At 61.1% G+C, this 14,101-nt stretch overlaps 1 protein-coding gene across 1 annotated transcript; it reads left to right on the forward strand.

Moving 5' to 3' along the window:
- The first annotated feature begins 1,644 nt into the window (after positions 1 to 1,644).
- On the forward strand, positions 1,645 to 13,817 carry SLC4A9 (solute carrier family 4 member 9). Its single transcript, XM_032125368.1, has 20 exons — positions 1,645 to 1,913; positions 3,485 to 3,645; positions 3,844 to 3,993; positions 4,109 to 4,170; positions 4,269 to 4,426; positions 6,083 to 6,167; positions 6,448 to 6,602; positions 7,198 to 7,314; positions 7,495 to 7,669; positions 7,908 to 8,041; positions 8,143 to 8,414; positions 9,084 to 9,139; positions 9,236 to 9,418; positions 9,564 to 9,677; positions 10,298 to 10,459; positions 10,612 to 10,790; positions 11,030 to 11,102; positions 12,009 to 12,077; positions 12,942 to 13,115; positions 13,494 to 13,817. The coding sequence occupies exons 1-20, from the start codon at positions 1,645 to 1,647 to the stop codon at positions 13,815 to 13,817; spliced, it is 3,072 nt and encodes a 1,023-aa protein (XP_031981259.1).
- The last annotated feature ends 284 nt before the right edge of the window (positions 13,818 to 14,101 follow it).

Raw genomic sequence — 14,101 nt, forward strand, 5'->3', positions numbered from 1 at the left:
CCTTCCGCCTCCTCTGGCCATCAGGAGCCCAAAGCCTTTGGCAGCGGAGCAAGGTGGTGGCACGGGCAAGGAGCGTGTCCCTGGGCAGTCCTGCACACTGGCTCCTGGGGAGGTCCCCATGTTGAGATGGAATTTTTTGCCCCTGCCAGTCCCCCACCACGTCCCCAAGGCCGGGCAGGGTGTGCACAGGCAATGTGTGCGGGCAGCATTGCCAGCTGACCTGGCAGCTCGGGAGAGGGAGGTACCAGCTCACGTCAGCCAGGGAGGCTGTTGGCACAGAGGGTTGGCAGCGGGCAAGGGTGGGGGGGGGGAGATACGTGCAGGCTGCTGATCCTGCCTGCCCCTGCTTCCTGCCTCTGCCTCCGGCTGCCTCTTCCCCTCTGCCTCCCACAGCCTCCCATGACCCCTGCCCATCTCCTGCAGCCCCTCACAGCCTCCCTGCCTGCACCTCCTGCCAGTTATGCCCCATCTTATGCTGCTGAGGCAGCCCCCACAGGAAGGGGAGGTGAACGCTCCTTATCGATGGGTCCTTCTGCCAGGGGCCTTCCCGTGGTCCCTACCCCAGCTAAGGGCACCCCTCCACACACAGTGGTACCCACTGGTATGGCAGAGCAAACAGCCTGGACACCCTGAGCCAGATCCTTGGCCTCAGTTCCTGCGAGGCAGGTACCAGGACCTCAGGAACCCACACTCCCACCCACACTTCCCCAAAACGTGAGTCTGCCGTGGTGGTGCCTGGCCCTGCTCCAGCTGTTCCAGGGGTGGATCCTGCCGGGTCCAGCGGGCTCCAGCACAGCCCGGCCGTGCCGCAGCCGCTGGTGTTTGCGGTCCCGCCGCCGTGTTTGCAGTGCACACAGCCCCGCGGTTTGTTGGCGGGGGGGCGAGGGGCCAAGCGCGGTGGAGGTGGCGGTGGGCACAGCGAGCACCGGCGCTGTTCTCTGCTGGCAGTGCTGTGAAGGCCCTGCCCTGTCCCTGTCCCTGGCAGGGTGCTGCAGCTGTGCCTACGTCCTTCCCCCTCCATCTGCTCACCTGCTGCAGCTCACACAGAAGCCTTCCAAACACCGTGCTGTGCCCATGGCAGGAGGGGTGGCACGGCTCATGGCAGCTCCTCCTGGGAAAGCGGATATGGGGACGTGCTCTGGGGAAGGATGTGGCACCGTTGAGCAAATCCAGAGTGGGGAAATGAGGGGCTGCCAGTGGTAGGGCTGACAGCAAGGGCCAGGACGGCGTCAGGGCTGTGGCTGTGCCACCCCTCCTGCCATGGGCACAGGCACAGGCACCGATACTGCCACCAGCTATCCAGGGCTGGCCCTGCCACCCCTCACCAGTCCCTTGCAGGGTGCAAACAGGACTGGGAACACACTGGTCCCCATGAACATCCTTGTCCACACAGGTCACCTGCAGGAGGCAGGTGGGTGCCCTGGTGCCTGGCCCAGGTGGGCGGCTGGACGTGGCAGGACACAACCATACTGGGACCTGTGGGGCTGACCCTGCTGTTTTGAGATGGTTGTTTTGGGCTTGGCTCCTGTGTATTGGTTTGTGGTCAGTTTAAACCAGTTCACAGGTTTTATAAGGTGTGGGATGAGTGGGATCCTGTGAGTGCCGGAGGGGAGCCCACGCCTGTGGCTGCCGGTGCCGGTGACCATGAGAGCCCACGTGTCCGGGGCGGGTGGCACGGCTCTCCGGGCAGCAGACAACTGCTCACAGCCCAGACCAGAGAGCAGCAACCCTGGAGCTCCCTCACAGGCTTTCGGCTGCAGCATCTTCCCCTCCAGCACGGCCACAGCGGCCAGGAGAGCTGGTGCCGCCCTGCAGTGGGAGGAGAGGGGGGACGTCACCTGCCCGCCGCTCTTCATCCAGCTCAACCAGCTCCTCAGCAGCCCGGCGGGGCTGGAGTGGAGGGAGATGGCCAGGTAGGCACACCTGAGAGACAAGCTCCTGAGCCACGCTTTGGGAGCCCAGCCTTCCAGCTCAGCATATCCCGAGGCTGGCGGTTCCTCAGCCTCAGCCCCAAGGCAGGGCTCTGCTCCTCAGTACCCGCGCTGGGCTGACTTAATCTCATGGGAGAGGGCAGGATGTCAGGCAGGCCAGGCACAGCGCCCTTCCTCCTGCTCCTCTCTGTCGCCTCTCCAAGGCTCCAGCGGCTGCGCCGGGGCTGGGATGTCCCCGTGCCCCATAGCACCCCTCCACCACCCGGCAGGGGCAGGGGGACATGGGCCACAGGGGTCTGGGGACAGCAGTGGGTCTCCGCTCGGGGTCGGGGGGGTCTGTGGGGACCAAAGCCGCCGGGCTGTGGCTCTCCCCGGCACCCAGCCCCGTTATCCCCGCACGGCTGCCCCTCGGCAGGAGCCTGCGGTGCCCGGGCACGCTCTGCCCGTGCAGCACGACGAGCTGCGCGCCCACCCACGGGGACAAAGGGAAGCTCTGTCTGTGCCCGGCGTTAAAATATTTGGCATGGCCCGAGCGTGGAAACAGCTCAAGACGCTTCTGTTCTGACTCCAGCAAGCGCTGCTAATGGCAGGGCCACCTCCAGCCCCAGCACAGCTGGGGGAATGGATGGGCTGGGAGCAGCCCTGCGGAAAATGTCTGGGGGTGCTGGTGGGTGACAGATGGGACGTCAGCCGGCACTGTGTGCTCAGAGCCCAGAAAGCCGAGTGTATCCTGGGCTGCACCACGGGCAGCAGGGTGAGGAGGGGGTGCTCCCTCTGTTCTGCTTTGTGTGACACCCCCCTGGGGCACCACATCCAGCTCCTGTTGAAGTGCATCCAAAGGAAACCATGGAAATGATTCGAAGGCTGGAACAGCTCTGTTGGGGCAGCTCTGCTATGGAGACAGGATGAGAGAGGTGGGGTGTTGTTTAGCCTGGAGAAGACAAGGCTCAGGGGAGACCTTAGAGCCCCTTCCAGTGCCTAAAGGGGCTCTAAGAGAGATAGAGAGGGACTTTGGACAAGGGCCTGGAGGGACAGCACAAGCAGGAATGGCTTCCCACTGCCAGAGATCAGCATTATGTGGGATATTGGGAAGAAATTTTTCCCTGTGAGGGTGGTGAGGCCCTGGCACAGGGTGCCCAGAGAAGCTGTGGCTGCCCCATCTCTGGAAGTGTTTGAGGCCAGGTTGGATGGGACTTGGAGCAACGTGGGATAGTGGAAGGTGTCCCTGCCCATGGTGGAGGGGTTGGAATGAGATGAGCTTTAAGGTCCCTTCCAACCTGAACCATCCTGACGTCTCATCACAGCTGGAATTCCCCTTATCAGATCTTAGCAAGGTGCGGGTCTGCAGGAATAGGGGCGTGACCACTTTGTCTGCCCAGCTACCCCTAAGCTGTGAACCAGCTGCAGGCCCCTCTGAGCTACCCAAACTCCTCCCTGCCTGTGCCAGCCTCATGCAAATCTCAAAGATGGACCCAGGCTCCAGCTCCCACTGCTTGGCATGGGGCGCAGCACCTACCCTTCTGCTTGCTGACCCCCCACATCTCCCTGGGCAGGTGGATAAAGTTCGAGGAGAAGGTGGAGGATGGTGGGGAGCGCTGGAGCACACCCCATGTCCCAGCTCTCTCCCTGCACAGCCTGTTCCAGCTGAGGACATGCCTGCAGAAGGGGACGATGCTCCTGGACCTGGATGCCACCAGTTTCAAGGAAATAATCGGTACATGGGTAATGCAAAGGTCATCTCCTGGGATGGGCTGGTCACCAGAGAGGAACAGGCCACCAGGAGATGCCTGTAGAACAGCACTGGTACCTGGGGGGCTTGTCTGCTACTCCAGCTAAGGGGGTTTTCCCCTGGGTAGCTCCCCAATGGGCAGTGAACCAGGGGGACTCAGAGCTGTCCCTGTCCTTGATGCAGACAAAGCACTTTGTGGGCAGCCCGAGGAAGCAGAGCTGCAGCCTGCACTGAGGGAGCGCCTGGCAGCCCTCCTGCTCCTCCAGCCACAGCACCAGCCTACAAAATCCCTGCTGCAGCTCCTTGCCGAGCTTGGTCTCTCTCCCTGCCGAGGTAGGAAACCCGGCTGTCCCACCAGGCATCCTCCCACTGCCTCCAGCCCGGGGCAGTACCCATGCTGGCCGTTTGCTTGCACATGGACTTTGCTGCTTCCTCTCTTTCTTTGCAGGGAAAGCCAAAGGCAGGTCTGAGCCCAGAACCCAAATCTCCAAAACGCCTCTTAAGGAGCAGGTACGGCAGCATGGAGCTGGGCTGGGAGCAGCTACTGCATCCTGAATGCCCAGCCACGGCATCCTGAGTACCCAGCTGCTGCATCCTTTTCTTCTCAGCTGAGAAACAGATTTAAGAAGAAGGTCCTGCCGGGGGCCGAAGCAGCCCACATTGCTGTGGGAGAAGTTGAATTCCTGGAAAAGCCCTTTGCTGCCTTCATTCGCCTCAGATGTGCGGTGTCCCTCGGCTCACTGGCCGAGGTTTCTCTTCCAAGCAGGTAACAGAGCACAGCCGGGGGCCCTGTGCCCTCCCCCATCCCTGTCTCTCCATTTCCTCCCACACCAGACAAGGCTTTGCCTGTCCAAAGCAAAGGGAATGGCACCCAGCGCCACACGCATTCCCAGAATCCTGTCTCACTGCTTCCCCTCCTGCTTTTCCCAGCTTCTTAGGAGCACTCCAGAACGGACTGAGTGTGGAGCATCTGTTGGGCAGCCTGGAAGGGACATCCCCTGTGTCATTCCCACTGGGCTCTGCATTCCCTGTCCTTAGTTGGTTCTGGATGCTCTCCGCTTACTGCCGGGAGCATGGGGGCTGGCGGCGGGGCGGGATGCAGGTTTTTAGAAGCCTCTTGCCCTCCCGCTGTTCTCCTGACGGGTGGGACGGGGTCGGGGGAGAGGAGCAGGGCAGGAGGTCCCCATGGTTTCCCCGGGGCTGAGGAATGCATCGTCTGAAGCCGCGAGGGGAAATGGGCAGTGTGCCTTCAGCCGGGGACTTGCTCAGGCAGCGCGCAGAGGAAGCAGCCGGGGATCAGGAGGGACATTGCCACCTCCTGGTCAGTCTGCCCAGAGCAGCCGTCCTCCAGGAGCGGCGAGGAGCAGGACACACATCCACCTACCTGCTGCTCTCTCCTCCGCGGGAGTGGGGTGGCAAGTCCCCGTGAATGCCCCTGGGTCTCGAGGGTTTCATGATAACCCCTTGCCCCGTATTTTCCTCCCCCAAACCAGAGGGGGAGGGAGACTTTGTCCCTGCCCATCCCTTTGCCCAGGGTGCCATCCCCTTTGCTGGCCATGCCAGTCTGTTCCACAGGTGCAGCCACCACCTCAGGGTTGTCTCTCATCCAGATCCGTCTCTGGCGTCTTAAGGTTTTCCCATCGCCTTGCTGCAGATGCCCGGGTGAAAGCAATCCCATGTGGCAACTTGTGCCTTTGGAGCAGGCTCCAGATGCCTCCAGCATCAGGGGGTTCTGTCAAGTCCCACTTGCACTGCCAGAGGAGTTTCCCTGCCCCCTCTCTGGGGGTTTGCTCAGGCCATGGTCACTGGAACTCTTGACAACCTCAGGCTTTCAGGACTGTAACCATTTCTGCCAATTTTGGAAAGGCGTGGAGGACTCAGTTAAACATTTGTCTGGACTGTCCCTCTGGAGATTTTGCACCATCCTCTGAAGTGTGGGATTTTCACCATATTTTATCAAGGGCTCTGAGCTCTCTTTCCAGTCTCCTCCCATGTCCCCTGGGTCCTGTCAAACCTGCTGCCTGTGCTGCTGGCAAGCTCTCCTTCCCTAACACTCCATTATCCTGCCCGCAAGCAACATTCCCAGGAAAATGATGCCACAGACACCCCCAGATGAGGATTTCTCCTCCTCTGTCCCAAAGACCTGTTCCCCCACACCTCCCAGTCTGGATTTCTGCAGACCCTTGTGATCCAGCCAGGGTCCTGGTGTCCCATGGTCTCTGTGAGGTTTCCATGCAGTGGCAGCAGACACTGCAGACGTGTCCCGTCTTCTGCCCCTGACCGCACTTTCAGGGTGGCACAAGCCCCCCAGGCTTGTCTAGCCACCATCCCCAGCATTCCCACATCCCTATGGTTCCCCCACCCAGAGAAGCATCCCCTGGGGAGGAGAGGGCTGCTCTGGAGATGTGCTGTCTTGCCACAGGTTCCTCTTCATCCTGCTGGGCCCCCCCAAAGTGAAAGCCTACCACGAGGTTGGCAGGGCCATGGCCACACTGCTGACAGATGAGGTGAGCCTGGTGCAGCAACCATGGATGGGATGGGCCTGGAATGGGGACACCAGGACTCCTCTCCTCTGCAGGCTGCAGTGGAGAGCAGAGGATGGGGCGAGCTGGTGGCCTCCCTTGCCCGGGATAAGAAAACAAAAGCTTGGGTGGGTATGCAGGATGTAGGGCACCTGTTGCCCTGAAGTGGATGGGTTTGTTTCTGGTGATGGCTGCAGGCCGGGAGGAAGGTTCCAAGTGGATTAACGCAGGGACATGGTGGCTAAACCACGGCATCTCCCCACAGCTCTTCCAAAGGGTTGCCCGGCAGGCTCAGCACCGAGAGGACCTCATCGCAGGGATAGCGGCGTTCCTGGATGAGCTGATTGTGCTTCCTCCTGGGAAATGGGACCTTAGCACCCGAATTCCTCCACCAAGCCATCTGCCATCTCCACGCAGGAGGTGGGCTGGAGGGAGGGTATCCCAACCCCTGCCAGCCCCTCTGCAGGGTCCTGCAGGGATACCTCTGCCTGTAACATTGGAACTTCCATCTCGGTGGGGATGAAGCTGCCCAGGAGCAGGGGTGTCCTCCCAGCCAAGCCCCTCCACACGTCCCTGCTTTGGTCCCTGCTGCTGTTAGTCCTGCTGTCCCTGTTAGTCCTGCTGGCAGTGGATGGCAAATCCCCACCATGTGTCCTCCAAAGGGAGCTGATGGGAACATTGGGATTCAGCACTTGGATGTGAAACTCATCCTCTGAGCAGGACACCCCTGGGCTCTGCCCAGCTCCTCCACTAAAACTAGTCCTGCAAGGGCTGGCTCCAGGGCTTGCCAGAGGGAATCACGGTTGGGTTGGAAGAGACATTTGATGATCATCATCTGCCATCTCTCCTCCTCTTCCTGGTCATTCTTCTCTCCGTTATCAGGGGATACACATGCCCTGTTTGCATCCCTGTCCTCTCTCCATTCTCCTTTTCCCTTCCCAGTGCCCCCTAAATGTGCCGGGGTCCTGAGGGTCCCAACCTGAAGCTTGTTGTCTCAGGCTCTGCTCTGCCACAGGACCGCTGTGGACCCACTGGACCAGCAGCCACATGGTAATGGGGACATGACAGCAGCTGGGGACAGAGCCAGCGCAGGGCACCCACACTCCGGGGAGGAGTTGGAGAGGACAGGCAGGTCAGTGTCTGGAAGGGCAGTGGGAGGTGCAGCAGGGTGCTGGACTTGGGGCAGGTCACTGGTTCTCATGGAGCAACTGTGTCCAAGCCCCTCTGAGCTGCTGTATCCAGGGGAAGGGATTATCCCTTGCCGTGCATCTCTCCGGGCTGTTTGCTCTGAGATCTCCCTCCTCCACCCCAGGCTTTTTGGGGGGCTGCTGCGAGACATCCAGAGGAAGGCACCATGGTACGGCAGTGACTTCTCCGATGCCCTGCACCCTCAGTGCCTCTCAGCAGTGCTCTACATCTACCTGGCGACAGTCACCAACGCCATCACCTTCGGGGGCATGCTGGGGGACGCAACCGCCAACATGCAGGTCAGTGCAGCTGTAGGGTGCCTGGTACCAACCCTACTCAGCCCAGTCCAGAGGGCCCCTGGTTGCCCACCTCCTACCAGCATCCCCAGGACATCCTGAGCATCACCTCAATTCTGCCTCCTTCCCCCGTGGTCCCCAGCACTGACCCTGTATTCTTCTGTGCTGCTGTGGGGGAGAGGCCCACAAGCCTCCTCCCTGCCATGTGCCTGGCACCTGGCACCCATTCCCTGCATTTCAGGGGGTGCTGGAGAGCTTCCTGGGCACGGCCTTTGCTGGCTTCATCTTCTGCCTCTTTTCGGGCCAGCCCCTGACCATCCTGAGCAGCACCGGCCCCGTGCTCGTCTTTGAGCGCCTCCTCTTCTCCTTCAGCCAGTGAGTTCGCTGTCAGGGACAGATCCTCAGCCCACTGTCACAGGCCACCATCACTCCAGGCAGGTGTCATTGGCGAGGCTTTGAGTCACCCTTTCCCCCAGGGACCACAGCCTGGACTACCTGGAGTTCCGCCTCTGGATTGGGCTCTGGGTGGCCTTTTTTGGTGTGGTGCTGGTGGCCACCGAGGCCAGTCACCTGGTGCGGTACTTCACCCGCTTTACCGAGGAAGGCTTCTGTGCACTCATCAGCCTGATATTCATCTATGACTCCCTGAAGAAGATGCTGAGCCTGGCAGATGCCTTCCCCATCAACTGGCAGTACCGGCTGGACAACGTCACCTCCTACAGCTGCACCTGCAACTTGTCCAGCCCCGGTGAGCCCAAGCAGCCGTGGGCGGGTTGCTGCTGCCCCAGGATCCCGTTGGGAACCTCTCGCCTCTTTGGATGGGGGAAGGCACTGGAGGATGAAGCTGCCTAATCCCATCCTCACCTGCCTGACCACACTGCACCATCCTCCACTTCCCTCCATACAGTCTGTCCATCTATTCCTGCCTCCCAGAACTGCCCAGGAACCAGGCAGGGCAGTACAGGGAGCAAGGAGAGCCTTGGCCCATCTCCTACGCCTCCAGGATGGGGGATGCCAGAGGCTGGCTGGAAGGGGGCACCTGGATGGGTTTGCTCTGCCATTTCTCACCCAGTCTGTAAATCAGGGGGTCTTTTCTGGAGCTTAAAGACACGACCCTGGAAATGACATGACCCACACTGACCCCAACGGGACCTACACCATGTGCCAAACATTAGTGCTGGCCAGCCTGGGGTCAATGGTGCCTCTGAGTGTCTGGTACTTTAGCCAAACCCTTCACAGGGATATCCCCCCTTGGTGCTCCCTGGGCATCAGCCAGAGCCGGGGCCTCAGAGGTCCCATGGGGCCCCATCCAGCACCCTGAGCCCTCAGGAAGAGCTTGGGGACCCAGCCTGATGGCAGCATCATCCCAGTTATCCTGATGAAACCAGCACCAATCTGACCCCCTGTCGCTTTGCAGGTCACAGCTCTGCAGGGAATGACACGTCGCTGCCCTCACCCCTGGCCACCCGGCAGGTACAGCCCCTGCTCCCAGGCAGGCGGGTGAGGCACTGGGGTGGGCCCAAGGTGTCCATGTGTGACCCTTCCTCACTGCCTACATTGTCCCCGCAGCCTCCTGCCACCCCAGAAGGGCTGAGCAGGACCCAGTGCCTGGGTCGAGGTGGGCACCTCTTGGGTACCAGCTGCCATTACGTGCCTGATGTCACCCTCATCTCCTTTCTGCTCTTTGGGGGCACCTTCCTCTTCTGCACCGCACTCAAGCGCTTCAGGAGCAGCCGCTACTTCCCTGTGGGGGTGAGCATCTTTCAGCCACCCCAGTGACATGGCCACCTATCCCACTGGTGTGGGGATGGCTCTGGGTGCTGCATCCCAAGGCTGCTCCTGGAGCAGCCCCCACCCCAGCCAGCCTGGGCTAAACCCTCTCCATCTCCATCTGCAGGTGCGGAAGCTGGTGAGCGACTTCGCTGTCATCCTGGCCATCCTCGCCTCCTGCGCTGTCGATGCTGTCCTGGGCCTGGAGACCCCCAAACTTCTTGTCCCCAGCGAGCTGAAGGTGCCAGCAGGGTGGGCACAGCACTGTCAGGGTTTGGGTCTGTGCCCACCGCAGTAGCCCCTGAAGTCACTGTCCTTCTCATCACTGGCTCCAGCCCTTCGGGGTGCAGGCTGCACCCCAGCAAATGAGAAAGGGTGGAACACAGCTGATCCCATGCACTGTAAATAACCTGGCTCAGTCCTGGACTATACAGATCACACTGGAGCAAGAGCCACAAGCTCAGCTCCGGGCTTGGGCTTCTCGCCCTGGGTGTGGAGCTGGGCTGGCAGCACCCCAGAACAGCTGGCGCTCAGCACCACCTCCTCGGGCTCACCGTCATCGCTGCCCAATGCCACCTCTTCCACCTGCTGTCACGGGCAAATGCCCAGCTCCTGGCTTGGGGTGTCCAAGAGCAACACCCTGCTCTGCCACAGCCAGGGTGTCCTTGTGGAGGGCTGGTGGGGCACTCTGCCCAGCTGCATCCCCAGGATGAGTGAGGATGCTCTTCCACTCCCGAGGTGGGGCATCCCTGGGTGCCTGTAGGGCTCCAGCCTGGGCACCTGGGGCTGGTCCCATCACCCAGCTGCACTGCACACCCCACAAATGGGTGGCAGCTGCCATGACCCTCCTGCTCTCCACAGCCCACAAACCCAGCACGGGGCTGGATTGTTTTCCCCTTCGGAGCCAACCCATGGTGGGTCTGCCTGGTGTCCGCGGTGCCTGCTGTCCTCGTCACCATCCTCATTTTCATGGACCAGCAGATCACAGCTGTCATTCTCAACCGCAGGGAGTACAAGCTGCAGGTGAGCAGGGGACAGGGAACAGGCAGCACCAGCCAATGCAGAGGACCCAGGTCCTGGCTGGGCCCCACAGAAGCAGCCAGGAGAGAGCAGAACCTCAAACTGGCCAGGAAAGTGGGAAGATGCCCCCAGCCCTGCTGCCTTCTCCCCTGCAGAAAGGAGCAGGCTTCCACCTGGACCTCCTCTGTGTCTCCCTCCTGATGGTCGTCACCTCTGTCACCGGCCTCCCCTGGTATGTCTCAGCCACCGTCATCTCCCTGGCACACATGGAGAGCCTGAGGAAGGAGAGTGAAACCTCAGCCCCTGGCGAGCACCCCGAGTTCCTGGGCATCAGGTAAACAAGCCTGGGCCCCACTCTGGGAAACGCCTTGCCCATGGCTGTGGAGCCAGGGGACAGGGACATGCCCACGCTGTCCATCAGACCTGGCTTTGGGGATCTCCCCAGAGCTGACCCCTTTCCCTGTGGCCATCAAAACTGCAAAGTGCAGAGACCCTGGGGGCCAGCAGGGTAGGCAGGGGGGTGGGCTCCCAAGGGACCCCGGGCACCTGTGCCACCTGTGCTGCCACCCACAGGGAGCAGAGGCTGACAGGCCTGGCTGTCTTCATCCTGATGGGAGTCTCTGTCTTCATGGCCCCTGTGCTCAAGGTAGGAAGCCTGGCTGGGTTGGCCTCTTTTCCAAGGCGTGGGGTGGCCGTATCCTGCAAGGCTGGAGGTTCCTCACCCTGACCCGTCGAACCAGCACAGGAAGCCTGTCTGGCAGGCAGGGAGCTGTGCACTGTGTGGGTAGGGACTGGGCCAAGGGTTTGTCTCCAGTGCCACTGGAGGGCTGGCACACAAGGCACTGTGGCCCCATGTCACCTGTCTGTCCTCCCCATGTGTATCGGGGTCCTTGTGCTCTCCAAACACACCCCACCACTACCTCTCCACACTGCCACATGGATGACCTGGCTGCTGTTGGCTTTCACTGCTGCCACTGCCGTGCTAGGAAAAGCCCCTCCAGTGGCCCTGGATTACCTGTGGGCAGACAGGAGGTCTCTTTTTCTCGACCTCTTTCCTCACCTCTGAGGCTGGTCTTGTACAGCCTTTGATATGGGACCCTCCCAGCAGTCTTACCTCCAAACTGGATTTGATGGAAGAACTGTTAGATGGGTCAGGAATTGCTTGGATGGTCATGTCCAGAGATTTACAGTCAGTAGCCCAATTCCAAACAGAAATTAGTAACAAGTGGTGTCTTCCAAGTGTTCCTACTGGACAAATACTATTTAATATCTTCATCAAAGGCATAGATAGCAGGATGAGCCACATTTGCAGGTGGCACCAAGCTGAGGTGCAGTGACACACCTGGGGGATGAGATGCCATCCAAAGGGACCATGAAGGAGGACATGGGCTCATGTGAACCTCAAGTGGTTCAATAAGGCCAGGCTGGGCTGTTGGGAACAAAGGAGGCAAAGGCTGTGGACACACCTGCAGGCTTTTACAGGAGAGGACACTTAGCAGGCATGGACCCCCAGGGAACAGCCCTGCTGATCCCCCATCCCACTGTCTTGCAGCACATCCCGATGCCGGTGCTTTATGGGGTGTTCCTGCACATGGGGGTGACGGCGCTGAACAGCATCCAGGTGAGGGAGGGCTGCACTGGGAGGGGGTGCTGGTGGGGGCTGGTTTGGGTTTGCTCAGCAACAGCTGCCACTGCACAGCAGAGCCTGGATTTTAGCTCTGTGTGGTGTACAGCATGGAGCTGTCTGCCACCAGGACAAGGGGGGAGAAAGGGACCTTTCTAGAGCAAAGGAAAGGGAAAAGCAGGGGTCTGGGATGCTGAGAAGCAGGAGAAACTCGTGCACTGATGGCTCAGGTGGTTTGGGAAAAGTGGGACCAGTGGATAATACAGACTTGCTCTCAAAGCCACAGGGATTTCCTCACCTGGGAGCTGCAGGCAGAGCTGGGACATGACAATCATTTGGTTCCGGTACTGCTGCTCATGTGCCAGTTCTGTTCTTCTCCCAAGAAACCAACTGAGGGGGAAAAAATCCCCATTCCAGAATTATCTACACCACTTTTTACTCTAAATAGTACAGTCTCCTTGCAATTACTCTGCTCTGGATGACAGGCTGGGAACCTCCCACCCTCTCTCTGCTTGGGAAACCCGGAGTTGTGCTCTGGATGAGGCTGCAGCAGTTTCCTGTGAAGTGAGGGGGATCAAGGGGTGTTATCTCTCAATTAACCCTATAAGGGCAGCTAGAGTTCTTTCTAGAGGTCTGCCTGGAAAACGCTCCCCTGGCCTGGGGGGACGGTGGTACCAGGACCCCTGGTCTTGCAGACAAACGCTCAGGCATCAGCTGGGGGTCAGCACAGGCAGCAGGAGGGCTGAACTGCAGAAATGATGGTGAAACCCTATCCTGCTGGCCCTGGTCCCAACAGGAAGGTGGGTGAGAGTTGCCCAGTAGCTGGACAGGTGTGACCCACCTGCCATCCTCTCGCTGCAGCTCATGGACCGTGTGCGGCTGCTCCTGATGCCAGCCAAACACCAGCCAGACCTTGCCTACCTCCGCCATGTGCCCCTGCGCCAGGTGCATCTTTTCACCGTCATCCAGCTGCTCTGCCTGGCCCTGCTCTGGGTTCTCAAGTCCACCATGGCCGCTATTATTTTCCCAGTGATGGTATGGCACCCCTTGAATCAGCAGCACGGCTTTGGTGCTGGGCTGGGTGCTGCCCACCCTGAGCATCACCGGCATGATCCTTTGGGAGGGGACATGAGCACTGGGGGGGCATGGGGGTGCTCAGACACCCAAGGGCTGGCAGAGGCTCTCTGGGGCCACTGCGGGGCTTTGCCACCAGCCTTCACACCCTGGGCTGGGGCCGTGGGGCTGTCACCAGAGGCTGAGTGTCACTGCTAGGCAAGTATGGTTCCCTGGGACAGAGCCGGAGAGGTGACAGGCCACCATGGCATCTCCTGGGGTGACAGAGGGCTGTGACAGAGAGATGCTGCCTGTCCCCCGGCCCCAGCGACGCTGACCCGTGCCTGGCCCCGGCCGCAGCTGCTGGCGCTGGTGGGGATCCGGAAGGGGCTGGAGCGCATCTTCTCCGCGCACGACCTGAGCTGGCTGGACGGGCCGCTGCCCGGGCCGGGGGCGGCGGGGACACACCCCCGGGAGCGGCCGGAGCAGGGGAGCAGAGCCGAGGAGGTCGGTGGTGTCCTGGGAGCCTCGCTCGGCCGCAGCTGCCCCGGGGGCCGAGCCGCTGGAGGAGCTGGCGCGGGAGCGCCCGGGGTGGGCGCGGAGCCAGCCCCGAAACCTCTACTCCCCCCACAGTGCGAGCCGATGCACCGCCCGGGACCTCAGATCAACCTCTCCGTGAACTAGGCCGGGGCGGGGGCCGGGGCTGTGCGGGGCCATCGCCCCGGGCCGGGGGTCGCAGGGCCCGAGACCCCCGCGGGACCCGAAAGCCCCCGGCCCGCTGGGCCACGTGGCCGCGCGGTGACGTCACAGTGGGCGTGGCCGACGGAGCACAGAGCCTGGGCGCCCAGCCTATGGCGGCCTGCACCCGGGAGGGGGCGTGGCCAGGGGAAAGGCGTGCCCTTCGCTTTGATTGGCAGCTGCACGACCCAATCACCGCTCGGGACAGGCAGGCGTGTGACGGTATCTCG

Source organism: Corvus moneduloides, chromosome 15 (assembly GCF_009650955.1).
Source record: "Corvus moneduloides isolate bCorMon1 chromosome 15, bCorMon1.pri, whole genome shotgun sequence".
In the NCBI taxonomy this organism is placed as follows: domain Eukaryota; kingdom Metazoa; phylum Chordata; class Aves; order Passeriformes; family Corvidae; genus Corvus; species Corvus moneduloides.

Excerpts from the sequence above, each read along its gene's own strand:
- SLC4A9 (XM_032125368.1), top strand. The coding sequence starts at position 1,645 with ATGAGAGCCCACGTGTCCGGGGCGGGTGGCACGGCTCTCCGGGCAGCA. Across the intron at positions 4,427-6,082 it reads GAGGTTTCTCTTCCAAGCAG|GTTCCTCTTCATCCTGCTGG; the intron begins GTAACAGAGCAC and ends GTCTTGCCACAG. Across the intron at positions 13,116-13,493 it reads CTATTATTTTCCCAGTGATG|CTGCTGGCGCTGGTGGGGAT; the intron begins GTATGGCACCCC and ends CCCCGGCCGCAG.